Source organism: Syngnathus typhle, linkage group LG5 (assembly GCF_033458585.1).
Source record: "Syngnathus typhle isolate RoL2023-S1 ecotype Sweden linkage group LG5, RoL_Styp_1.0, whole genome shotgun sequence".
NCBI lineage: Eukaryota > Metazoa > Chordata > Actinopteri > Syngnathiformes > Syngnathidae > Syngnathus > Syngnathus typhle.
The window spans coordinates 13,923,078-13,949,411 of record NC_083742.1 but is presented as its reverse complement, the minus strand read 5'-3'; the positions used below and the strand labels follow the sequence as shown (position 1 = coordinate 13,949,411).

Sequence of the window (26,334 nt, the reverse complement as noted above, 5' to 3'; positions counted from 1 at the left end):
AATGTCTAATTTGATTGGATAAAACTCAACAAATTATACCTGCTTATAATATGAAGTAGCCACTAAATTGACTGTTCCCTTACTGGTCAGTAAAAGTATACTATGGCACCTCATGGTAAAATCATCTGAGAAGAATATGTGTTGCCATTTCGGGGTGTGCTCACTTTTGTTGCTAGAGGGTCAGATATGATTGACTGTGTGTTGAGGTATTTTCAGCACACAGTTATACAAGACGCACACTGTCTATCGAACATTTAGTATTTTAATTTTTGGCATAATACATACCTGTAAAATCCAGGTAGTTGGTGGAGTCAATGATGATGCCCACCAGGGGCAAGTAGAGGGCGGCCATCTTGGCTCTGACCTCGCTCTTGATACAGCGATGGTCCAGATCGTGAGAGCACAGCAGGCTGAAGATAGCGTTGATGGCCTTCCTCTGAACCTTTCCCCTAAATTCAAACAACCAGTTACTCAAGATAGTGAGGCTAACATTTAGTATTTCATGAAACATTGTTCCTCCTTTTTCCATACCCTTCAGATTCCATGTCGAGGGCTGCGTTGAGCTCGGTGAGCAGCAGGCCGGTGAGGTAGTGCTGCTGCTTGAACTCCAGAGAGAGCTCAAACAGGCCCAGGATCCTTTGCTGCTCTTGGAAACTACAAGAACCGGAGCTCTATATGGCGACACAACACAGTACACGCGTGTTGTGTTCACACTCATTCCACGCAAATTACCAGTATATCGGACAACGACGGACCTGTGAGGAAATGGACGGGCACGGAGAGGCAGGAGCTGAGGCTGGACTGCTGAAAAACAGGCTGAGGTTGAGGTAGTGCTCGTGACTGCAAAGGATTCGCAGAAACTCCAGACGCATGCTGATCAGTGTTGGCATCGAAACACTTTTGGCGGACATCTGGACCAGAAAGAAAATAGCACACTTAAGAACGACACTGACGAGGAGGGTAAGTCGCTGTGGGGTTTGACCTTGTGTCCATGCGCCATATAGTGAATGAACAGCACAACTCCACAAGTTAAAATACTTTTTTCATACATACAAAAATACAACACATTTTCTTTCATGGCGTTCATTTTGTTTCCACATACTCTAGGCTCTGCTCATGCAATTAGGAGCCACTCCACTACCGGTCGTCATAGTAACAAAATCCATATACTTAACATTGGCCCAGTAGTAGCTGGGTTAGGGTTACTCACAGTTTCTCACTTGCACATGACAAAGAGGTGAATTACAGCAAGTGTAATAGCAAAGTAAAAGTAATATAGTCCGCTATAAGTCTTGATCCTCGAGTTATTTTAGCGAGCACAAAAAGCACGTCCATCACCCAAAAAAAAAAAAAAAAATTCCAGCTACTAGCAAACTCCATGAAAAATGCAAAGGCTAGTGTTGGGTTTCTGGTCAGACACTTGTATTAATATTAACTCAATCGAATCTCCTGTACGTGATAATGCTGCTTTAACATCATGCAGGTGTACCTAATGTAGCGTCTACTGAACTGTACCTGATTACAGTAGTTTTTCACCAACAGGAAGACGAAGCCCCGGTCCATGAGAGACAGCAAGTCGTAGAGGAAGAAGGCCAGGCTGATGTTAACTTTCTCTGCTTGCTCCACCTCCTGGAACAGACATCAACAAAGTGCAATCGGCAAAGAGTCTCACTTACGCTGAGCTAAAGAGGCAACAATGCCCTACCTTCTGTTGCTTGACCAGGATGGTCCCGATCTCAGCTGTGACCACGGAGACGATGGTGGTGATGTCATCTTTAAAGCGGTCGGAGAAGCGGCTCCTCCGCGGTACGTTTTGATCCAGCTGGGACACGTGCTGGGCCATGCTTTTCACCTGTTTGGAAGAAATTAGGGAAAATATACAGGAATTGGTCCCAATCAAGCGGCTTTTTGAATGCATTGTAATTTGCAGGTTGACCAAAGCACATTTAGGGAGTACTCATACTTGGCTGTTGGAACCATGCTGAAACCCACTTGACACCTAAACTTCAGAACTGACGAGTGAAGTGCTCCTCCAAGTGTGGTACTCTGTTGTGTTTAAATAGCTTTTAATCTTGAAGAACTGTTTATTTGTAATTAGTGTCATTAGCGTACATGTTTAGCTCATGAATAGTATTAACTAGCGTACTAGCCTAACACTAATTAGCACAATCTGACATAACATCATCACACATGGGCAAACAAATATAGGCACTAGCAGAACACAGAGGATGAAGTCATTAAAACACTCTTTCTGGCATTATTATACAAATGGTGGGCAATTCTGTACAAGCAGACTACGCAGGCTATTAGTGCCAATGGGAGAGAAGAAAAAATGACTTTCAGTTTGGCTTTTTACATTCCCCAAAGTGCAATCAACAAACATCAACAAAACAGGACATCTCAAACCCACAAAATAAACTACTGTATCAAAAAATTGAACCTAGCAACAACATGAAGATTACACCAGAACTAATATTAGTTCCCGCAAATAACGGTGGACAGGTTAAAAAAATATATATTTTTAATCAGAATGCCTAATGCCTCATGTACTATACAAAACAGAAAACAACTACAAATAATAAGGAGAGTCTGGAAAAAAATCCACCTGTGTCAGTCAGGTGAACAGGTAACTGTCACCTCATACAATAAAAATAACACAATGGGCAGAAATAAAAATAAATTAAAAAAAGCCTATTGTCAAACCTTATCTGAACTCCACCAAGGTAAAAGTATAAAAATGCATAGTATACAGCCTGCTTTTGATTCATCCTTCAAGTGAGGTCAGTGCAGGACAAGTATGACTAAGTGAGATTAATGGAGAGCTTGAGAATAAATGTGAGTAATGATATGCCTCAGTAAAAACAAAGGGAGCGAAAGGGGCGAGAGAGAGAGAGAATGGGACAGAAGAGAGAGTCATGGTCAAATGATGTGATACACAACACATCAACATCTCTCAATTTTTCTTCTCTAATGTGCCAGTCAAAAGGCGGCATTGTATATTAAATCTACTGACCAGCAGCTCAAAGAAGAACCAGGCATATTTGTAAGCGTTCTCCCTGCACACTCCTGTGCTGACCACCATTTGCAGGGCCAGCTCCTCGTGAAATTGCTGCAAGACACAAAAACACACAGCGCATGTATAGAAATCGATTATTTTTGTTACCAAGTGGCGGAACTTGAACGCTGGGAAAAGAGAAAAAACTTATACCACACTGACACCTTGTGGATTCACAAAATGCTGGTTTGTTCTTATGGTATGATAACTATAGTGAACCAAAAACACTGTCCAATGGATGTATTTTCTGCTCACGTTGCAAACAAATGGCTGGCTAAATCTGGTCAAATTTACGACATATATGGTTTGATTTAGGGTCTCTTGCGCTTTTACTGTTTGCTATTAGCATTTCTTTATTTTTTTTTAAACGGTTTACTTGTTTGTACAGCAAACCTAATTGTTAGAAGGGCAACATAAAAAATGCATTCAAAATATAATAATAATATAGTAAGATAAAATAACTTGAAGCTCATTTTATACAAAGACTACTGTTAATAATAGTAATTATTACCCTCATTGTAAAATACTGTTCTATTTTTTTCTGAAGATTAAGCAGTAGTTGATGTGTTTAAAAAAAAATCTGTATTCTTTAAAGGGGATGCCTAATGGACATTGGGAAAAATATGTCACAGTAAAACAACTAAAGTCTGTACTATACATAGGGTAAGCGTGTTTTGGATCTAATTACAGTTAGATAGTTAATTTTTGGAGAAGATATTAAGTCAAAAAGTTTTCATATGAAACATAAGTAACCATAGTGACGCTCTCCCCTGCTTGTACCTTCCTGCTGGAGGGCCTGATGCTTCCTGTTGCATTCTGATGGCTGTTTGTGTCCAAAACAGTTGACATGCGATTGCCTGGAACGTTGTGGCCCTGCAGACAAAAACACATACACACGTTCCAACACAATGAGCATGATGGATGTCCTCATTAGAACTGCTGTCTGATGGCCTATTACAATAGCTAATGTACTGGAGGAGTAGGAATCAAATGACTTGAGTGATTGTGAGTGCGAGATTGTGAAGAGGCATGGTGGGTGATCATGTAGAAAGAGTGTGAATGTACCTGTTCAAAAAATTCTTTTTGCGGACCTGAGCGGTCAGGACTTCAATCATGACTTAATTGTGGTCATACTTAAGTAACCAATTTTAGGAATTGGGAATTGCTCGGATAAAACTTACGGAAGACTTGACTTGAAAGTGCATAAACAGCTATGACATTAACTTCAACCATATCGTAAAACATGTGTATGACTTGCACAAATGTGACTCACACCCAACCTCCAGCATACCTTGGCAGCCAAGATGAGCTTGATTTCGGCATCCTCGGCCGATGAATGCGGCACGGGGATGTCGGGGTTGCTGCTGCTGCGGATCCTGGACTGCAGAAGCGTGTTGCCCACCGTGGTCGCGGAGGCTCGGCCCATCGTGCTGTAGCGGCTCTCTGTGGACGGCATCACACCACCTGTTCCTGTTTGCGGCCAAACACAGATTTGCATGAGCTCAGCTTTAGAGTGGACACTCCCTGTCCTTGTACTGCAAATTCCCAAAACATAATTGAGACAAAGACATTTAGCTTCACACAGAAGTGCATATTTATCAGTGCATACCATTTGGAATGTCTCGAGGGGGGTCAGGTAGACGAAACACCCAGTAAAGGTAGGTCGCCAGTAGGCTGTTTCTACCCTGCTGGTCCTTGGTCAGCTCCTGACTGTTATGCAGACTGTTGACAATGCACACCACCGACTCGAAGGCGATCTGGGCCAGGTTGGCTGAAATGTTTTGTTTTGTTTTTTTATATATATACGTCATGACATATCTACTGGACGCATTGAGGTCAGGTCAGCTCAACTCAACTCACCGGTCTGGCCGCCAATGAGCATGGGCTGCATGATGAGCGTGAAGAGATTGTCCAGCACCAGGTGTAAGAAGAGCACTAGTGGCTCCAGGCTGGACGACGCCAGGGAGATGATGCTGAGCTTCAGCTCGTGCTCCAGTTTGTTCTCAGGAATCTTCTCCTCTCGAACGCGCAGTGGGAACGTAGCGCCACCCTCCAGCGCGTGACACAAGGTAAAAAAGCGCTCCAAGTGGTTGTCCTGGTGGGTAAAGCAAAAGAGTGGGGAAATTGTAGTTAGAGTGCGCATTTGGAGGTTATTTTTGTTCACATCCTTTGTTGTAGATTTTTTTTATATACTGAGAAATTACTGAGAAATTACTGAGAAATGTGTTGTAGAAAATGAAATATATGAAGAGCACATATTTTGTTTTCACTTTTTGTCCATGTTTAAATTAGCATTTTTGCCATACATCTAGTTAAGAAGTGTGTGGTCCTATGTGAACCCCCCCCTCCCCCACAAGCACCGATGAAAATTTCCCGACGACTGCTCTAAACCATGAACTGCAACTGACCTGAGTGTGCACAGACGACATAGCTTGGACCTCCAGATTGAACAATCCCTTGTGACTTTCCATCCACTTGACTGGAATGGTCTGAGAAGAAAGTTTCTGCACAGCAAACAACATCAAAAGATAGCATACTCTTACATGTACTTATACACGATTAAAAAAGTGGATGCTGAGAAGTATTTTTACACATGTTTACCTCAGCAGTGTGTAGCGAGTAATTAGGAGGTAGTCGCTCCAAGGCAATGGGCAAGCAGAACTGACCCGTGTGCAGTCTCTCATTCATCCATAAGGGCAGCCACTATATGAGGAGGTGAGCACAACAAGACAGTGTTAGCTCAGATTTAACAAAAAAAATTATAAACAAACTGATGGTTGTGAGTCTTACAGAGTAGCCAATGAGCGTTTCACAGCTGTTGCACTGGTTCTGCTTCTGCTGGCAGCTGATGTGGTAAAAGGTGAAGAGCAAGTGGTGTCGCTCCGTCAGACGGGCGGGAAGGGCCAGCTTCACTTCCTCGTAGAAATCCGGCGATCTGCCCAAAAATGACTGTCAGAATGGTGGCATTTTGCTTTCTGCGACCACTGAATGCCTTTCATCCAGTTTAATCACATTGAAACTTATTTAAACAAACATTTTAAACTCACTCTATTTCAACACGTTTAACGGAAAATATGTGATGGAGTTATATTAATGTACTTGCTTGTTATGGTAGGTAACAGGTGTGTAAACTTCCCGCACAAATTCAGACCCACTGGATTTGCCGAAAATAACCTGAGGAGACACACAAACACCCAAAATTAAATTAAATTACTGAACAGTATATTTTCATTATTATTGATAAATAGCAATCAATGGAAACTGTGGCAGAGGTTAGCATCGGAACCCAAGTGTTTTGTTGAAGGAGGTACAACTATGCGAACATTACATACTGGTATTATAAACTATTGAAGGACGAGTCAGAAAGATACATTGTGTTTTTTTCTGCTGAGAGTTTGCATCTGTACTCACCGGTAGAGCGCAGCTGGGGTCCTCGCCACTCATAAACTGGATTTTGATGCTGATGTTTCGCGCAGACGTCAGCCTGTTGACAAAGTTCAGCCTCTGGGGATAAATAAAGAGCAAGTTCCTGCAGAATGCAAAGCAAAAAAAAAAAGGTGATGTATTTCAGGTTTCAGCCGCTAGATGGCAATAGTGATACACAAAATGATAACATCTTGAACTCTGTGATAGGAAGTCATCATTGAAGACATTGTCAGAGCATCCATGCATGTTTTTGTTTTTACAATTAGAGTATAGGGTGTGCCAAAAGTTTGACATGAATGGAAAGCAACAAATCAAGCTCCTTTATGCAGTGTTTTTTGAGGCTTCTCGAGACTGAGAGTCCCTCCAGAGCAAGAGAAGTTCAGCTCTCTGAGTCTGGACTGCAAATGAACTGGCTAATTATCGATTTCATACTTGATAGGTAAACTAATTGTACACAAATTACCGTTTTTTTCCATGTATAGTGCGCCCCCATGTATAGTACGCACCCCTAACAATGGCATGCTGATGCTGGAAAAAAGCTTGTACCCATGTATAATACGCACCCAATTTTTATGAATTTTTTTTAATTTTTTTTTAAATTTTTTTTTTTTTTTTTTTTTTTAAGTCCCAAAGATCGTCACACACGCAGGGAGGCAATGGGTCCCATTTTTAAAGTCTTTGGTATGGTCTTAACTAGGCTGGATGTCATTTTTTTTGTTGGCGTTGATTTCTCCGACTGCCCCTAAACGCACCACCGCGCTCCGTGCGCACACGGCGGCTCTGTATGGGAGAGACGTTGAAGAGGAATAAAAACACCCTTGGAAACCAAAACTTGCCCCTCGTCGTGACTCGGAGCCGCAACAAATGTTTCGGATTTGTGTAGGGTACATTGTGGCAGACGGCAAACTAGCAGGTGATCGAGCGAGCGTCTGATACAAGAGCATTGCGGTCGTATGGAGCGTGTTTGAAATGAACAGCAGAGACGAAAGGAACAAGGCAAAGTGTTGTGAAATAAAATATTACCTGTAATACGCATTTTGTTATTTGCTGATTGAAACTGCTAATTAAACTGTGAATTGAAACTAATAGGTGGAGAACTGAACTCTCGCTCTTTATATAGCTGACGTGTCTTGCGCAACCGTTCTGCGCATCTGTAATGGCGGCCTCCGTATGACGTCCGGTCCGCGATGGAGATTAAAAAACAAACAATATTTGACAATAACACACCATCGAGGATTGCACCATCGCATCAAACGATGTGTCGTCAATTATGAATTTTACTAAGTGTGTTGGGCAGGATGGCTGAATGCGATGCGCGATTGACAACAAACAAGAAGAAAGGTGAGTTTTATTTCGGGGGAGATTTGTCATGTCTCGTCCCCAGTTTTGCTATGTGTCTAGGTTGCCATAGTTTCTGTTCGTGTCACCCCGCTCTTCCTGTGTCACCTCAATCGATGTAACGTGTTTTGTATTTAAGTCCTGTCTGCCCCTCGCTCACCGTTGGATCATTGCATGTGTTACTGTCATTCTGTTCCTGTCTTTGGTAATGTCACCCTGTCTTTTTGTTCCACGACTTTGTCGGTCAGTCCTGTTGTTGGTTTTGTTGTACCATGACTTTATTTAAAAAAAAAAAAAAAAAAAAAATTAAAAAAAAAAAATTTTTTTTTTTTTCTTTGTACCCATGTATAATACGCACCCCAGATTTTAGGACAATAAATTAGTAAAATATTGCGCACTATACACGGAAAAAAACGGTAACTTTCCATAATGTCCCTTTCAAATTACAAATGTAGCATAATGAATAAAACAAGCAGCGTGACCTCTAATGAGTGCGACATGACTGTTGCTTGAGGCATGTTAGAGGAATAAATACTGTTTCTGTTTAGACAAGGTGTTTGAACCTTGGGCTATTTTCTTTTCCTCCTTACATATTTGCGTTTCATATTTGAGCATTTTGCACAAATGCTTCCAAGGCTTTCCCAGCGGCTCACCTGTAAACGTTATGAGGGACGTAAACTTCACTGGAAGGGAACTCCAGCACTTCTTTGACGTGCCGAGTGTTCTTCTCAGCCACAGGAATCAGGGGGATGAGCTCGGTGGACAAACAAGCCTGAGGTAAGTCGTGCAGTGGAGTCATGTCCAGCTTTATGCAGCCTGAAGACAACAATACATCAATGTGACAAACAGTGACTATTTTCACCCACCCAAAAAAATAATAATTTAATATTCTTTTTCTAAACATGACAAGGGGGCACCTGGTATCGTCTTGATTCGTCTCTGTGGAGTGGATGTTTTTTTAATCTCATACAGGAATTTCAGCAAGTCTTCATCACTCAAACGATCTCCTTCCTGCAACAGGAAATCCAAGAAGTTTCAATACGTAATGCGCTAGACGATTTAAAAATCTGGCCTTACATTGCCAGCCTCATAATTATGAATATTGGTGAATCACCCAAGATATTTCTCAAGTTGCCTAAGCATCAGCGCTAACGTCACTTTTCAAAGTTGTATGTGGTGGTTGGAGGAGCTTTGTTGCATCCTAAACTACTGATTTCATTTGAAGACAATGGCATGTTTAGCCTTCAAGCTCCTTCCAGGGTTAAATAGCTTGAACCGTTTTTACAGCAGCTTGCCGTGGATGCCAAGCATGGTTTTGTGTTAATGGAATGCATTTGGAAGATTAAGATTTTTGGGCAGGACATGATGAATCTCAGTATGACACTGGAGCTGTTTTTTTGCATTTTGAAGCCGGACCTGTTTGAAGATGGTGTTGATGGTGATGGTGGCAGGCTTGAAGGCGGAGATGTTACACGGCTGCTCGTCAAAAGTGCTGAAACGTTCAGAGTTCCTCCTGGGCAGCTGCCCTTTACGATCAATGCTGCTGGATTTCCCTGATGAAGATAAAAATACATCTAGCTCACATGACAAAGGAGAAAAAAGGAGGGAGGGGAGGGTGTGCAGACCTTTTACGCTGTCTGAGTCTGTGACGTCGCGGTCGATGGCTGCCGTGCTGATGATTTCCATAATGTTGACGGTGGCCCAGGCGAAGGGCATGCGGTAGCGACCCAGCCTATGGCAGAAGGCCTCGGCCTGGCCTCGCAGTTTCTCTACCTTGTCCTTGTTCTGGAGGGACAAAGGCACGGGTTCTCCAAATGCGACCGACAATCATAAAAATGATATACTGTACTCTTACGTTACCTTTGACAATTCACAATCCCTCAATGTCATGTAAGGCTCGGCGCAGTCGCTAATTTCGCCCTGCTGGAGAACCTTTTCAATCTGGAACACAAAGCATAAAATTCCATCGAAAGAATAAAGTTCAATCAAAGTGACTCAACATGAAAATCCATTGAATCCAGAAGGAAAGCAAAGAAACCATAGCTTCTTCTTCTTTTGGCTGCTTCCGTTAGGGGTCACCAGATAAGTATTCTTTTTAGATGGTACTGTAAGATTCCATGCTCACCTTGATGACCAAATAAATGTCGGGCGAAGGGTAGGTGACGGAGAAGATGGCCGACCGAGCCAGCGTGGAGGGATCCACATGAGGAATGTGCGATCGCAAGAAGCTTTTAAACTGCTCAGAGTTCAGGTCACAGTGGAAGTTCTCAGATATCTGAAAGAAGAGAATGGTCTTGTCTCAACATCAAATGAGAGTGCAGAGAGTGTCCAAAGATTTGGAGTCTTCAATGAATTTAACATTAGGACTAGTTGATACATATTTATATTGTACATGTCGATGCTCAGGGGGGCTCAAGTTTTGTAACGTCTTTGGTATTAGGATAAATAAAGCAAATCTCAGACAGTGGGAAAAATACTACAAGTGCTGGTGAAGGAAATCAAATTCTAAATATGAGTTTCAATTTCCTGAAAAGTCTCAGGGCAGATTACCCAGCCATAACTAGTTTTATCTATCGGAAAGAAAAAGGAAATTTCTGTATTGTAATTATGCCCAGATCTTGTGTCAATTTGTACTAAATTTTCATGGTGCTGGATGACTCTGATGATACCAATCTGAAACTAGAGTAAAGTGAAGCACTCATGTGAAAACGTCTCGCCTGTTTAGCAAGAACATAAACGTCACAAACATGCAATCAAACTTGTGATCTGTGTGCTGTTCATAAAAATCAACAGCGCCAGCAATAATTGCCAAAACGGAGGATTAATACAAGCTGGTTCAATAAGTACACATCCAGCGTAAACCGCCGCAGTATTATCATCACAACCTCAGGCTATGGAGAAAGCCACATGTGCCGGTCATGTGATCCTTGTGATGCTTGGCTTTTCCCCTCACTGGGCTTCTTTCCAACATGGCCGACCACACTTAGCACCGCAGCAGACTTTGCGGTCGGCTCAAAAAAAGGGAGCACCAGATGTCAAATAGTATCCGTGAATCCTGTGACACGCTTGGTTCTGTCACTCTCTGTGTAGATGAAAACCTCATGTTGATAACGGGCCATGTTACAGGAAACCCAATGCAAGGGGTGTGGGTAAAGAGTCATCATCATCGGTCTTCTGCTAAGTGGAACAAAGGTGTCAAACAAAAGCGCCTTTGTTGTGACCTCATGGTTAATGACAAACATATTTACTTGTGAAAATGGGCCGCTCAACTTCAAGTGTCCAAGAAACTATTCTGAACAGCAATATGAGCATTGATGCTATTGCAAACACAACATGATGGGTCCACTAATAAACCCATGTGTTTTCAAGTGCGGCAACATTTTTACAGTGCTGCACACAAATACGTTATTTTTAGGCTGCTTTTGTGCCCGTTATTACCCATCAGCCCAAATCAGAGTCATCAGCATCGGTTCTAAGGCAGTCAGAAGAGGGCAAGGCCACTGGCATAAAACCCCATCACACTATCGCCACTAGCTATTAATCACGAGCTAAATCCTTCCGGCCTCTTCATCCACAAACCCCCCTCCGTTAAAGCAATCCTTCAAAAACATGCAAACAAAGTAGCCGGTTGGCAAAAAAAAACTGCCCTGCATTAGTAGCAATTGAGGCAAAACATGCTGTAGATTACGCTGATCCCTCACCGACTTGAGTGCATGAAAACATGCAGTAAAGCAGGAGGCACATGGCACGCAATAATAAAATCGGGGAGGTGGGAAATAATGAAACAACTCAATATTAAAATAACTGTGAGCTCGGAGGGGACTGCTTGAGTCCTGAATAAATTCATTAATAGTAAACGCTTGACCTATAAGCTTTCTTTGTTACTAGTGACTTTTCTTACCTTTTTCTTCTCTTTCAGGTCATACAAGGCCATGGTGGCAAATATGGGCTCAATGTCAATCTCAAACCTGGGAAGAAAAGAATCATTCAGAAATGACAAGTGCTGAAACGCGCTGATGTGTAATTCACGTTTCGCCTGGTGCTCTGCTCGTATCGTATTTGTATTCTACTTCTACTTCTTCCTATCCCGTGACTTTGTTGTATCTGGAATCACTTTGTAATGTGAAATGTGTCTATGAAGCCAGGAAATACATGCAGTGGGTTGTAAGAAGGACACGGTTGTGTTTACGTATTTGTAAATGCTATAAAGGAGTGAGAAGATGTTGTAAATTAGTGGGGGAGGCAACTGTCGCCAAGTATGCTGCCTGAAACCACGAATGGACACAACATCCAAGAATGTGCAATGTGTGAGATAAAAAAAAAAGCCTTTAAAAAAAATAATAAAGAAATCGTAATAAAAACATCTGCTGGTGAAGTCATACAGAAATTTCCGACATACTTGATGGCCTGGCATCGGATCTGAATGCGGTCTCCAGTGTGTTCTTTGGGGCATTCGGGGATAGGTCGGATCTCCACCGCATCTTCCTGGAACACAAAAGAAGTCTTACTTTTGGAAACTATGCAAGAATGTGCAGGAGGAGGAAGGATTGAGTTGCTAAATTAGTGTCTTTACTTTAGTAAAATACTTCTTTATTAGGCAACAAGAGATCATTTGTTTAGCACAGTTGACAACAGAAATTACGACCAGACATTTGGCCGAGCTTATCAGAATGGCCACTATTTTGCAAATTTTATGCATGTCTTTAATTCCCCGATTGTTCAATGATGTCATTGGAATTGAAATAAGACATTTCAGCTGCACATTTACCTGTTAGACAAATTAGTTTGGTCCCAAACGAAATGATTGAAACATCCCATAGCAAACCGAATACAAATCCCAATGAATCAAACCGCATCAGATGGTTTAAAACATATAATGCAAACCCCTAAAAGTAATGGATGATGCCTCACCTCATCAATGGGTGGGTACAACGCAAAGACCTCAGGGTGTCGGTTTCCCTGCCGGCTCTCCTGGTTAAAGCGGTCTAGTTCCTCAGGACTGCTGAAGGCCAGCAGCCCCGGCACCCTCTGATCTGGAGTCAAACAGCGCAAGTTGAAGTCGGAGGACGTCAGCGTGCGGCCAGAGTCATCATTCAGCCCCGCTAGAGTTGGAGACTTGACCTGGGCAGATGGCAAAAAGACAGGGTTGAATATTGAAAGAAAGAAAAGGTGGAGGGGAACTGGTGTCGTTGAATGTGAGAATGGAGAGAACAATAGGAAACAAAAAAACGGAATACTAAAACAACCTGATCAATAAATGTCATTCCAATGTTTTGTGAAGCGTAAAAATCACACTTCAGATTTGAAAAGAAGTCTCTAGTTATTATGTTGTCAAGGACACTAGAAAAAAGCTGACAGGCATCCAGACAGCCCTGACAGTCTTGACAGCCCTGACAGTTTTTTGCCCCCAGACAATGACACAAAGTTGTCTGGTCTGCTCAAGGTATTGAAAGGCTCTCCTCAACATGTGTGCCTAATGCTGTGGTTGCTAAAATGTAATTAAGTCATCAGTATGAAAAAGGAAATCAAACCAAATGTGATACTTTGCAGTGCAATGAAACTGGAGCTGCTTGTCAATAGTATTGATGCATTCTGCAGTTGCGGATGTAGCTTTGAAAAGAAAGACATCCCATCCCATTAGTCGGCCGGATTATTCGATTACAAGATGTACAGTTATTGTAGCTTTGCGATATTTAGGTTATGCATATGGAAGGAATCTAGCAAGATCCAAACCAGGTTTTTTGCCTGCACTTGTTTGGCCCAACTCATCGCTTTTAGTCAACACAACAGAAGATTTGTATCATAAATGATGTCACTATGTACCAATCATTATTATTGTGGATAACGTTGGTACTGTACTGCATCATACAAAGAGATATTTTTAATATGTTGGCTGCCCTGATGGTCATTAGACTTAGTTGCAATTAACCAACTGGAGCATCTGCTCCAAACAAGTTAGGGCAGGCCATGTCATCAGTCAGCTAGAATTACTCCACAGGCATGACCATGCCGCTCTTGTCTTCGAACCTTCCTCCATACTATCCCCTAAGCTATTCTTGTCTCTTGGACTCCCGTCACACATCAATCCCTTATTCCCACTGTCAAGAACCGTCTGGGCATTGAGGCCACGACAGCAAAACGGACCGTGACGTGCCGAAGGACAATCGCCCCGTTCTTCCCTTTGCTGTCACACTCTATCTGGCATGCAGATCATGGGAAGCTGGCTGCTCCAATAAAGACCTTTTTGGTTTGGGTGATTAAGCGGTGCTGGCATAGACGGAGTGACAGGGGGGGGGGAGGGGGCACTGAGGATGCTGAGGACTCAGATTGGCTGGCGCTGCCGCAAGGCCTGGAGCCCAAGTGTTGGTTCATTTGGGACAAAGGAGGATGGGAACTTGGCACCAAATGCCAGTTGTGGGCCAAGAAAGAGAAATGGGGAAGTAATTAAAAGAAGTGAACTCCCTAAAATATGTAGAACCACCAGTCCACCATGTAATACTAATCAGCTAACTTGAGAGTCAAAAGTGTGACACATACATACATGCATGTATATGCATGACAGAAAAGCCACTGGTGTATTGTCCACTTTCTACCCTACCCCCTACTCCGTTGTATTGTTGCTTCCCTCTCAAGCCTCAATCAGTATGGACTGCCATGCCGCTCTAACTTCAGGCCTGCTTCGCGCCAAACAAACTTTAACCAAAGGCTGCATATTAAGAGTTGTAGAGCAAAACTGTATAAAACAATACGAGAAGGTCATGTAATTTAACAATGACCACACAAAATTATGGGAAATAATTTTCTGACAAAAGAGTCATAACACTAAGAGATACAATTTTGTACCTTTATGAGAATAGTTTAAATAATCCAAAAACAATAAAATGGAGTAGAAATATTTAAATAGCTACCCCCGTGCCACTTACTAACCCTAACCCTAACCCCATGGTGGAAACACAAACAAGATCGGGGTTTGATGCTAACCTAGACTTTTTGTCTCGTTCAAGTCCAGCGGGTACGTGGAGAATTTGAAGTGACTAACGCAATATGAGTGTGACACAACAGCTGAGAGGCAGGTCAGGAGTATTACATAATGATAGAAGAAGGAAATGAATGAGTCAAGGATGGGACTTCTTGCCTGCATGACAGAGGTTATTATCTAAAGCTCAAGTTAAGATTAAAGATTAAAGATTAAAGATTAAAGTCCCAATGATCGTCACACACACACCTGGGTGTGGTGAAATTTGTCCTCTGCATTTAACCCATCCCCGTGTGATTTTAATCCATCCCCTGAGGGAGAGGGGAGCAGTGAGCAGCAGCGGTGCCGCGCTCGGGAATCAGTTGGTGATCTAACCCCCCAATTCCAACCCTTAATGCTGAGTGCCAAGCAGGGAGGCAATGGGTCCCATTTTTATAGTCTTTGGTATGACCCGGCCAGGGTTTGAACCCACAACCTTCCGGTCTCAGGGCGGACACTCTACCACTATGCCACTGAGCCGGTCCAAGTTCCCCCAAGTCGACAGCTGAGTTTGGACGGCTTGTGGTGACACAACATGAAATCTTTACATTTTGCTATACATGACTCACATCCAAATACAATACTAATGTTGACTTTCTGGAGTCCCCTACTGCTCTGCAAGTGTGAAAATAAAGTAAATATTGATATTAGTAGGAGTGGTACCATATTTCTGAAAATGTAAACATATAGAAGAAATTACTTAGTATTTAAAATCACCCTTTTTGCATAGATTTGAACTATTTTCTTCCTTCCTGCAAAAGATTACGCTTTGCATCTTACTGGTGTGTTTTCTTTGAGGGACTTGACGTCAGACTCAAAGGTCTGCTTCTGGAGGAGTTTGTGCAGGCCGGCTCGATCCGAATATGCACTCCAGCCATCGCCTTGGCACCTTTGAGGACGCACAAACACAAGTTAGTGAGTGAGGGATGCACACACTAGAAACAACAAGCATGGTTACCGCTGATACACCTCTGCACTTAGATAACGAGACACATCAAAGTCTTGCACACTAAGATAGTGTCTGTTTTAATGCATCAGATTGGAGGTGTGTGTTTATCGGCCTCTCTGATGTGTGTCGTTTCCTTTTTCCAACCTCCCAAGGAACTCAAGTGTCTGCAGAAAAGACTGCACAATCTGCTTAATCTCAGATTTTTCTTTCTTCTTCAAATTGAACCCTACCCCGATTTCATCATTTTAAAAGCTGTGATAATTGATGAAACTAAAGAGAATGGGGCTGGTTGAAAGGCCTGACCTTCTAGACACCACAAGCCAAGGTTGGGTGTAACTCTTGACGCAATCTCTCACATGGGGATCCAACTCCACTCTGCAAAATAGAGACAAGATGGAATGATTACACATTAGCAGAAGAAAAGCTCAGAGGGAGAAACTAGGTAACAAATGACTGGGGAAATAAAGATTATACACATACTATTTGCTCAATGCCAGGTTTTTGTGATATCAAAAATTTCCACCAATGCGAGTTACAATCAGCTCAACTCAACTCAAACCATTCCTGATTTAAAAAAAAAAATCGTGGGACAATTTCTTTTAAAATGTTTTTTAAAAACCATTATAAATCCAACACAAGTACAACAAAAGACAAAACAAAAATTTTGTGGAAGAAAAACACAAATATTTAGTGTGGGTTCCCCTTACACTGATTGGATTTATCTACCCAGGTAGCTACTAAATAGTTCCTATGGTGATTCACATTTGTGAGGAAGCGACCCACCCATCGTCAGGGACAGGATGCCGGACGGTACGACACTCCTTCTCCACCAGGTCCACCTTTAGGTCATCGTCGGGAAAGTCGCCGAGCTCCTGCATCAGGGTGGAGTCGCCGCTTTGCAGCTGCGACATCAGGAACTCCTCCAGGTCCAAAGGATCCACCGCGTCATACGACTGCGGCTGAGGAACCAAGTTGAAAAGTTTAGGACAAACACAACTAAATGCAGTTCTATTTTTCTTCTAAGTCATTTCGGACAACTCTAAGATTCCAAGCAGCGCTGAAAATTAGTCTGGCTTACACTTCAGAACATAAATGTCAGAATTTGAGGCAGAAACCTCAAACTAAGTGGCATGTGCGTTAAACACTATCCCACTGTGCTACTCCATTCAATTTGTTCAATCCGTTCAGTTTGACTGGAACCAGGAGAATACAACAGCAGTAATCAGTCATGGAAAATATGATTATTCTAAAAGGCTCTTTTCTGCTACCTCTTACCTGTCCCGAAAAAAATCAAAATGGAACAAAGAGGCCTGCATTAGACAGATGGTTCTATTTTTAGCTACCAGTACAATTCACAGTCACTCTTGCACCGAGTCTTTGCCTGAGTGAGCTTGGAACACAGCGTCGAAAATCATCCCAAAACACATTGAAGCTACTGTCGGTGGCACTTAAAAGAACATCACAGAAGGTAGGGGAGGCAATACATAAAAAGCAGGTAACACACACACACACACACACAAAAGATGGATGCCAGAATGAGCAAGATAATGCCAACACAAAGTTAAAATGATGTTGACTATATCAATACAGTAAACGCTTGATGTCCTCAGCAGACCTCACGAGGCCTCATGTCAGCATGCAATAAGAATATCGTTAGGGTACCACATTTACTTTTCCTTTGGGCTGTTTTCTGCGAGAAGAGGAAGATGAATCTGTGGCTTTAGTAAATAGTCAGGATCCTCGTAGTGTTGTTACTTGTTATCATAGTCAAGATAGAATCTTGGCGATAGGCTGATTTAAGGTCTACCATTAAATGAAATGAAAATAGAGAGCTAATAGAAAAGTAAGATTATCTCAATCAAATTAACAGTGAGAAGAGAGAAATGACTGCAGGAACATAACATGATGAGTCACCGCTCAAGCCGACAATTCCGCGCCAAGTAAATTCCATTTACCTACAGACATGTTGCTGCACATGTCCACCCTAAGGCGTGGTTTTTAGCAGCAAATTATATCGCGAGTGGTGAGCATTAATGTTCAAGGGGTAGATCATTAGGAGCAGACGCAACCTCACTGTCTGCATCGTCGCCATCGCGTCTTTCAAGCGTGGCGGCAAACTAGAACAAATGAATGCAAATGTATGCATGCCTCTGATCAGTGCATGTTGCTATGTGGAGGCAACACTATATTTTTTTCAGTAGTTGATGTCTGTGTATTAATCATTTATATAAGAAAAAAAAAAGAAAAAGTTAAGAAGGTTAAGTAAAACTCAGGAAGTCAGTTCCAAAATCTCAATACATGAGATTTGGTAAGATCAAGCAAAGTGTACAGCACAGCACAAGCAAAATGTGTCATTTCAACAACTGAAGTAGCCTGTAAAAACAATTTTAGCAACCCCGTCCTGATATGTGCTCATAGAGAAATGCTGCGGACTTACCCTGACGACAACTGAAAAGTGACAGAAAAGGGGAAGCGTGCAAAATGGCGCATGCCGGATGTGAGAAGTGACAGTGTGCACCTACGCTGCACGGCGCTCGCTGCTTTTGAATGAAACTAAGCCGTGATGCAGATCCTCTTAAATATTATCCATCCTCATATTCCTAGAAGCTGAAAAGTACAGTGGCTCAAAGATCAACCTTATCAAATAGTGCATTTCTTTGGCCAATATAAAGTCTTTAAATTGAGCCTTGAACATCCAATTTCAGACAAACCACAAGGATTAACAGGAAGTGACATCTGCACGTCCTCCTTTCATAAACTACACACACACAAACACATGCAACTTTTCTTTTTAATGTAAGCACCGTGTACCACACTTTTAGGTTCTGATTTGAATTTCAAACAAGAACCTGTTCACCTGCAAACATAGTGAAGACAAACTCTATTGAAAATTGATGGATGAATCTGTTTGCCATATGAGTTAAAACAAAAATGGGAAAAAGCCATGGAGGGAATTCTGAAAACAAATAAACAGGGAAACTATCATCCCAGAGATTATGGCATTAAAAATCCCTCTCCCACATCGTAAATCCGTCCATATGAAACATTTGCCCATGTAAGCTGCAAGGTAGGCAGACGCCCATCCAGCCTAGCTCCTGACCCACTTCGCAAGCAGGTTAAGGATTACCCATGTAGCACGTCGTCGCGAGCTGGAAAAGAGTTGAATGGTGCGAGGCATCCTCCTTCATGCCTCTCAGTTGACTCGTTCATGCATCTTCACTGGGGAGTGTGCGTGTGTGTTGAATCAAAGGAGCACACTCAGTCAGAGAGAGTGAGTGTCAGGAGTGCCGCCTCTGAGCTTTGGAAAACTCGGTCGGCTCGGGCGAGATGTAGGTCGGCAAATGCGGCGAGGAAGGGTGGGAATAGAAAATGAAAGTGTGAAGAGAGGGTTCACAAGAGTGAGAGCGGGAACAAATCCCGTCGACGGATTACTGAGCATCAGCTTGACAGAACCTGAGTGGCTCCGGCTCCAGCTTGTCACCAACTTTACAGCAGATGAAATCTCCCAAGTATGTTCAAGTACAACTATTGTACACGTTCTGATTTTTAACATCTTAAATGATTTTTATAAAATGTGACAGATCCTGGCTTCAGTGAGAATCACAATCATTTACAATCATAAGAGTCACGTTTGTGAATAATATGACAAACTCAGTGTCAACAAAGCACAACTCACCACGGTGAGGTACGTCGTGGTTGAGGCGTTGGAGTTTGTCCGTCTGTGATAATAGCCATAGTTGCCACTGAAGTTTCGCCTGATCTCGGCAGATGAATGCCTGGAACAAAAACATTTTTAGACTTTCAAATGACGTGTTCAGACACACATCCGACGTGTTGGAACTACATTTTTAGGCATATATCAAGCAACAGGCATGTCATGGGACTTAATGAGTGCTACAACTCCAGCTCCACCATTGTTCCCACTCGCATTAGTTTGAATTGCTCATCCATGGTGATTCCATTCACACTATTGTTCCCTCCATACGACAGAAGCGCAACTCAGTGGAGGCTTTGTCACGTTGGCACCCCGTGGAATAAATATGGGGGTACTGATTTAAGAGTCGGGCTGTGGCAGAAAATCGACATGACGTTACAATGGAAGGTTAAATTCAAAGACAGTGGGAAGATACAGTGGGTGTTCATGTGCGCTTGGTTGCGCGTTTGCAATGCCAAAAAGTGGGTAGGCTAAAGAGTGAAAAGAAGAAACCATTGAGGAAGTTTCTTGCAGCTCAATTCTATGCTTCCCAAACAGAGAGACGTGAATATTTATTTAGGAAAATTACAACAGCCTGGAGGCAACCCTGCATCATGTGATCAATTGTGTTCTAACTTTGGAGTTTCCACTTTATGTGGGTCTATTTTATTTTCTAAACACAATAAAAGCAGCCACTTGGGAGGGGGGGTGTTGACTTTTTATATCGATCTATCTACAATAAGGGCAGGCCGTGCCAGTGGTGAACCCACACCACAGCGCCGCCCACTTGTCCATGTTAATGCCGGGTTCCAAATAGGAAGGACGAGTCTTGCTAATTACAACTATGAGCCCAGTCCAAAGTGGAGGCGCACCAAAGCGCCTAACTCGATGCATCCACCAAAGATTCATTTGAGAAATTAAGTGTATTTGATTTTCTAGGAAAAAAAACAATATCCATTGATTGTAACATACTTTACATTATAAGCCTTGGGCTACAGAGGAACATGGATGAAACCATACTTATTCTTCTACAATGCTGATGTCGACCAAAATAGGGTGGAATATTCCTCCTGATTCGCATAAAACTCTTTTTTCAGATTATTACTATTTCCAGTATTTCCTTAGAGGGGAAAAAGCATTGAAAGATACAAGATTCAAGTGGAAGGGATCAGAGAATAAACAGATTGTGTTCCATCTTAGACGCTCTAGTGTAAATGTGACACACCTTCCATTTACAAACAACGTCAAGTGTTATGCGAGTAAAGACACGACATACCTGGAAGGTAGGGGACATGCTCGGTTGAGTGAGCTGCATCTAGTTTCCAGGGCAAAGTCCGACACTAGAGCTTCCTTTTATGTAATCAACACTACTCTGCTTATCATTTGGAAGCTACGAATGAGTATAGGTAAGGAGCATTAAAAATAAAGCACAACAGACATTTTAAAGACGGCTTACGTCACAGGTCTGAAGGTCTTCTCATACACTTATTAACAATTTTTTTGCATGTAGTCTATAGGTTATTTTTTAGATGAGAGGATGATGGCTTCATTATCTTGACCTAAATGAAATAGATCATTTACAAAAAGTCTCAAAAAGAAAAGGCAGACAGCATCTGGATTGCAAGACCGGAATGCTCACGTTTCACTTTTATGCAGCAACTGAGCCAACACAAAAGAAAAACATGACATTTTTCTCCGACCCCGAGAGAGTATTGAGCGATGACTGTATTAATATTAGAAGTGTAGCAATTCAAGCCTTGTAAAAAGTTTTTAACACTCTACTTCTAAAGGGGCAAGCCCTAACCTTAAAACCACAAAGTACACTACAAATATTCTGCCTATACACTGTACATTCCAATGCAATAAGCAGAAAAAAAAGAAAGGCCTTCCATATCCATGTCACTACAACCCTTGAACAACTGAATATAAAAGTATCATTTGCATGTGCACGAGCGTACTCGCAAGCACACCCACTGCGGTTGGTCGCCTGCTACCATTCAAAACACAAAGCGCCTGGCTATAAAAAGAGCAGGCAAGTAAAAACAGTAATCAGGCCTTGCCAGCAGCACACAGGCATTATTTCATCACAGCACACAAGCAGCCTGTGACTATTGTCTTCTTTGGACCCGGCCGTCCTTTTGCTGGAAAAAAAAATATCGGGGTAGCATTTAGGTGCTCTGCTAATTTTGGTCACTAAAATGTTGGATAAAAGTGTAGTAAAGTATAATATTAGAGTATGAAGATACCGTTTGTGCAGTCGTGAAGAAACAATCGCGATACGAAGAGTTATGTGTTGTATTCTGCTGTGTCAGCCCAGTCTGGGACGTCAAGGTCTTTGATCCCGTGAATGACCGCTAAGTCATTTCCCAGCCGGCTCTCCCTTTCAGCTTGCCACTGTCGTCCCGAAATAAAACCACAGCGCAGCCAAGCAGTGGTGCATTGGGAACTCAGGCTGCAACAGTGTGAGAGATGTCCAAAATCGTTTTCTTTGGGTTTTTTTAACAAACTAACTTTAATGACAGGACAACTGGACAACTAATGATTAAGTCAGGAAAGAGTCACACCCTGAAAAAAAGACCACTGAGAGTCACTTTACTGTCCTGGAAAACAATAATCATGTAACATCATGACCAAAAATTGTCCATGTATTGCCGCAGTTTACGATCCATGTTCCAAAATAATAATAAGTGACAAAAAAAACATGTTGCGAAATAACAGTATGCTTGCACCAGCCTGTGGAATCAAAAACATCATGTTATTATAAGTCCAAAAACAAAACACAAAGTGGCAAAACAAAACTGAGGACAGATTCACAAACAGAAACAGATACAAAAAACTGACAAAGACAGAAAGAAAGCAGGATACTAAACACAAGCAAACTGACAAGACAGCGACAAGATACGAGTGGCTGAGGGAGCAAAATGAACAAAAATAAAACAAACGAGATCGACATGTACATAATGGCCAAGATGTACATATTCAAATCCTGTATTTACTCGCGTTCCTAGAACCCAAATTGTTTGGCTCCCCCAATAGCAACTAATTTTCTTGCGTCACGCTTGCAGGCCTGCACTTGCTGTGTGTGCACATGGTGTGTTTTTGTCAGCACTTCTGCAATCGTTGCGCAAGTCTTCCTGAATATGTGACAATCTAGCCCACCCCACCCCCGATACCCCACCATCACACATTTTAAAAACTCTTACCGACACATTCTGATTGGATTTCTGAATGAGGAATTCTGTTCTTGATTATCACTCTTCATATAGTGATACATCAGCTGGGATAGTCTCATGCCAGAATGGAGTGATGGAATTTAACGCTTCAGGGCATGTGAGGTTTGTCAGACAAAGTTTGGTCCATTGGTTAAAAACTCAATTCCATGCAGAGTGAGTGGCACACTTGTGGAGTGTGCCAATTTTATGGAGGAGGTTGCTGTCAGGGAGGTTGATCACGTGGTGTTAGCACATAGAGACAGAAACTACGAGTCTTCCGAACAGAGCTTGCTCTCCCCAAAAAAGACCACCTCCCGTCTTCTGGTCCAAAGAGGAAGTGGGAGAATAACAGTGTGGTGTGGCGTTGACTTCAAGAGGATTGTGGTGGCGGGATGCCCCCGCTGTGTGTCTCATCCTATCATATGTCTCCAGACTTTAATGGGCCGTGCTGCTATCAGCTCCATCGCGCTTCAGCTTCCTGCCAGGGGCAGGCACGCACAAACACAGGAGTAAGCCCAAGTGACCAAAACAAATCTTACTGCCAAGTTGACTTCAATTCTTCATACGGTTTTGGAGGGCTTTTTTTTGTTAGTCCGAGTAAATCCCATGTAACTCAATCCGGACCACCCCTGGTCACTTAAAAAGTATTGAACGGTGGAGGCTCCGCATCCACAGCTGTCCTCACACCTGCTACCATATGGTCATGATAACCACCATGCTACTTCTCTTCATGGACAACTTCTTCTTTCTGCCTTCTTTCTCCTTGCAATGGGAAAAATAATCGTTTTGTGGTAGAAAAGTGAAGTGAAACCGGAGCAGCACTATGTACAGGATTTCCTCCTCAAGCACTGTTGGACAGTCTGGATTCATTTTGTACCAAGAGACACATCCTCCATATGGGTGGGATTCATGTTAAACATTAGTTGCGCTGATTTGTAATTTTAGAGTAGAGGTTGTGGACTAGCATCAAGTCAGTTAACGGATAAGACGTTATATGCTAAAACCTATGCGAGGCTTGTCTTGACTGATCCTTTCACAAATCTTTCCTGTTTGCATTTGACATCTGCCTTCAGAAGATAATGTGCCGTTTGTTTTGTAAAGAAAGAAAAAAAAGAGTCTTGATAATGATTATTTGACTTAGTATTTGAAATATAGTAGGGGCTTGAGACTTAATTGCAAATTGTACATATATGACTTACTCCCACCTTTATACTAGTCTGAGTCTACAAATGGGTGCAACAATTTACGCGATTAATTTGTCATTAACAGCGCTGTCAATCTTGGGGAAATCAATGCAATCTGAAGAAGAGCATTATCTCGGCAATGGAAAGTTTTTTCACCTTTGGTTGCATTTTAAAGTTCATAATATAAAAAATAAAAAAACTTAATAAATGTTCAAACATTTTCCACACATCGAAGGCCAAATGTCCATTCCTGTGCAGTGCATTTTTTTGTTTTTACTTTTAGCATAAAACAGCACAATTCTTTGCATAAACAAAATGTCACTATACTGACAATTACTTATTTAATTGCAATGAGGGAGATCATGTCACTATCAATGAGCATATCATTGGCGTGCATCCTTGGGCCTCACGGCACCCAATGTGCCATATCAGCCCATCATGCACAAAACCTGCTGTAAAATACTTGTAGGCATCCAGACTCTTGTATGCCTTAAGGTCCTTTCCAGTGTACGGAGATGGTGAATCGACGAGGTAATTATAAATATCTGGATATGAGAGTTCAGGCAGGTCGGCTGTTGCAAAATGCTCAGGCGATTTTAGCATGCTTCTCGGTAAAAGGTACGGATCCGTTGTGCCAACAAGGTTCAACTTCTCTCTGTAACGTTTCTTGGATTCTTCATCCAAATGCCCAACTTCGTTGGATAGCAAATCAGCCATAATTCGGATGAAATCGGTGAAAATGTAGCGCAGAAATCAAACAATCTATACAAACACGTAGGAACAAGCTGACGAGTTGACCGCCAAGATGGCGGCATAACACAAAATCACCTGATAAAACCACGTGATTGCAAAGCCTCTATAGGGACAATGCACAGGATTGAAAAAGGTTACAGTAAGCACTTTGCTTACTCTGCATCTCTCACACTGGACGAGTACGTTGCAAAAGTGGAATGTGCAAACCTCTGCCAAGGCTGAACAATCATAATTGGGATCAGCACCAAACTGGACACATTCATAGAGGCAAACCTTCCTATGCTGGATTTTTTCTCCCATTTAGATGAATGCATAATTCACTGATCAATTAACTGCTGATATAATAACTCTGTAGCACGCTTTTGTCAAAATTGCCGCCATGAAAACAATATAAAACACTTACTCTGTGCAGCAGAAACGTCCCTCCTTGCGTGACATCGCAATTCGGCAAACAGTTCATTCAGTGACACATTTCTGTAATTAGGTGTATTTTGAAACATTTACTTAGTCGCGTAATTCAATGGCAGCGTTTGATGGGTATGTAGATTGCGAAACTAGAAAGACTCTAAATCATCCATGGTTGTTTGTCTCTAGCGTCTACGTGACCAACGATTGGGAGGTGACCAATTCAGGGTGCACACTGCTTCTCAACTCAAGTCAGCTGGAATAGGTTTCAGCACTCCCATGACCAATAAACTAGATAGAAAAGGAATGAATGAAGCAACTTATAGTCACAGGGAGTGGAAGTAAATAATTTCCCACTGTATGACAAGATGTACATTCATTCATCTGTGCATCCATATTTTGGATAAATATGTGGCTCAATAAAGGTTGGAAAACACAACTTAAAAACCATCACGTGCCTCACAACAAAAACAGGGAAGCGTCGCATGCATTGACAGTTATTCACAGGAAGCTCCCGTTAGGCTCTTTTAATGAGTTAGCGTGGAGCATAAGACACAATGGACTTCCATGTACAGTAGTAACTTCCTCTACACCTGCAGGAACTATGAGCACATGCCTTCTCATATAGATTACAGCATAATCACTTGTGTGGCACACCACAGGATATAATGGTAGTGCGGAATACAGTAGTAACGCATGGAGTCAATTTTCATAAAGTCGAGTCGAAAAGAGAGAACAAAGCCGATGTAGCAGTAACCTGTTTCCTTTTGAACATGAGGATGACTGCTCCTCGTAACAATTGGTCAAAACAGTTAGACAAAAACATAAGAGTTATTGTTGTTGTTGTTTTTTTGTGTTTTGTTTTTACCTGTTGATTTTCAAAGCAAAAGCCCGGCGCTCCGCACTGGTCACAGATGCCATGGGAGACCGGAGGTCGAAAGTCCGAAAAAGAGGGGGGGGGGATGCTGCTCAACCGCTGCCGGTCGGTTGTCTTCGGTGTGCTGGGCTGAGTTGTGCCTGCCCGCGGCTTCTCTTCACCCGCCCCGGCTGTCACTGAGGCACCGCCTCCGCACTGCAAAAAAGGCTCCGCCGTCGTCAGATTGCGCGCGCTTCTTGATTCTAGAGTCCGGAAGTACGAGTTGGTGTTTCTACTTCCTGTCCGGGCGAGAACGTGCCAGAAAACTAAAAGCCAGGCGCGAGAGCCAGAATCGAACCCGCAACCTCTGAACTGTGGGGGGGAACGTGCTAACCAGTACTACAACTTGAATTTATATGCATTAAAAAGAAATTATGTGTGTCGTCT

General features: G+C 42.3%; 1 protein-coding gene across 1 annotated transcript in view; it reads right to left on the bottom strand.

Moving 5' to 3' along the window:
* Positions 1 to 26,055, bottom strand: part of dock8 (dedicator of cytokinesis 8) — a 41,876-nt gene extending 15,821 nt beyond the window's left edge. The window contains exons 1-29 of the mRNA XM_061279843.1: positions 25,900 to 26,055; positions 19,460 to 19,559; positions 16,567 to 16,742; positions 16,087 to 16,158; positions 15,615 to 15,723; positions 12,731 to 12,940; positions 12,219 to 12,304; positions 11,721 to 11,787; positions 9,945 to 10,094; positions 9,680 to 9,760; positions 9,445 to 9,604; positions 9,236 to 9,372; positions 8,737 to 8,830; positions 8,473 to 8,635; positions 6,467 to 6,584; positions 6,159 to 6,229; positions 5,846 to 5,990; positions 5,657 to 5,758; positions 5,464 to 5,559; positions 4,916 to 5,150; positions 4,665 to 4,826; positions 4,347 to 4,525; positions 3,836 to 3,928; positions 3,014 to 3,109; positions 1,706 to 1,852; positions 1,516 to 1,629; positions 756 to 911; positions 532 to 671; positions 286 to 449 (exon numbers count right to left, since the gene is read on the bottom strand). Coding sequence (XP_061135827.1) covers positions 286 to 449; positions 532 to 671; positions 756 to 911; positions 1,516 to 1,629; positions 1,706 to 1,852; positions 3,014 to 3,109; positions 3,836 to 3,928; positions 4,347 to 4,525; positions 4,665 to 4,826; positions 4,916 to 5,150; positions 5,464 to 5,559; positions 5,657 to 5,758; positions 5,846 to 5,990; positions 6,159 to 6,229; positions 6,467 to 6,584; positions 8,473 to 8,635; positions 8,737 to 8,830; positions 9,236 to 9,372; positions 9,445 to 9,604; positions 9,680 to 9,760; positions 9,945 to 10,094; positions 11,721 to 11,787; positions 12,219 to 12,304; positions 12,731 to 12,940; positions 15,615 to 15,723; positions 16,087 to 16,158; positions 16,567 to 16,742; positions 19,460 to 19,559; positions 25,900 to 25,952 — 3,676 coding nt within the window. The 5' untranslated portion in view covers positions 25,953 to 26,055. The remainder of the gene's footprint in view (positions 1 to 285; positions 450 to 531; positions 672 to 755; positions 912 to 1,515; positions 1,630 to 1,705; positions 1,853 to 3,013; positions 3,110 to 3,835; positions 3,929 to 4,346; positions 4,526 to 4,664; positions 4,827 to 4,915; positions 5,151 to 5,463; positions 5,560 to 5,656; positions 5,759 to 5,845; positions 5,991 to 6,158; positions 6,230 to 6,466; positions 6,585 to 8,472; positions 8,636 to 8,736; positions 8,831 to 9,235; positions 9,373 to 9,444; positions 9,605 to 9,679; positions 9,761 to 9,944; positions 10,095 to 11,720; positions 11,788 to 12,218; positions 12,305 to 12,730; positions 12,941 to 15,614; positions 15,724 to 16,086; positions 16,159 to 16,566; positions 16,743 to 19,459; positions 19,560 to 25,899) is intronic.
* Positions 26,056 to 26,334: the final 279 nt, after the last annotated feature.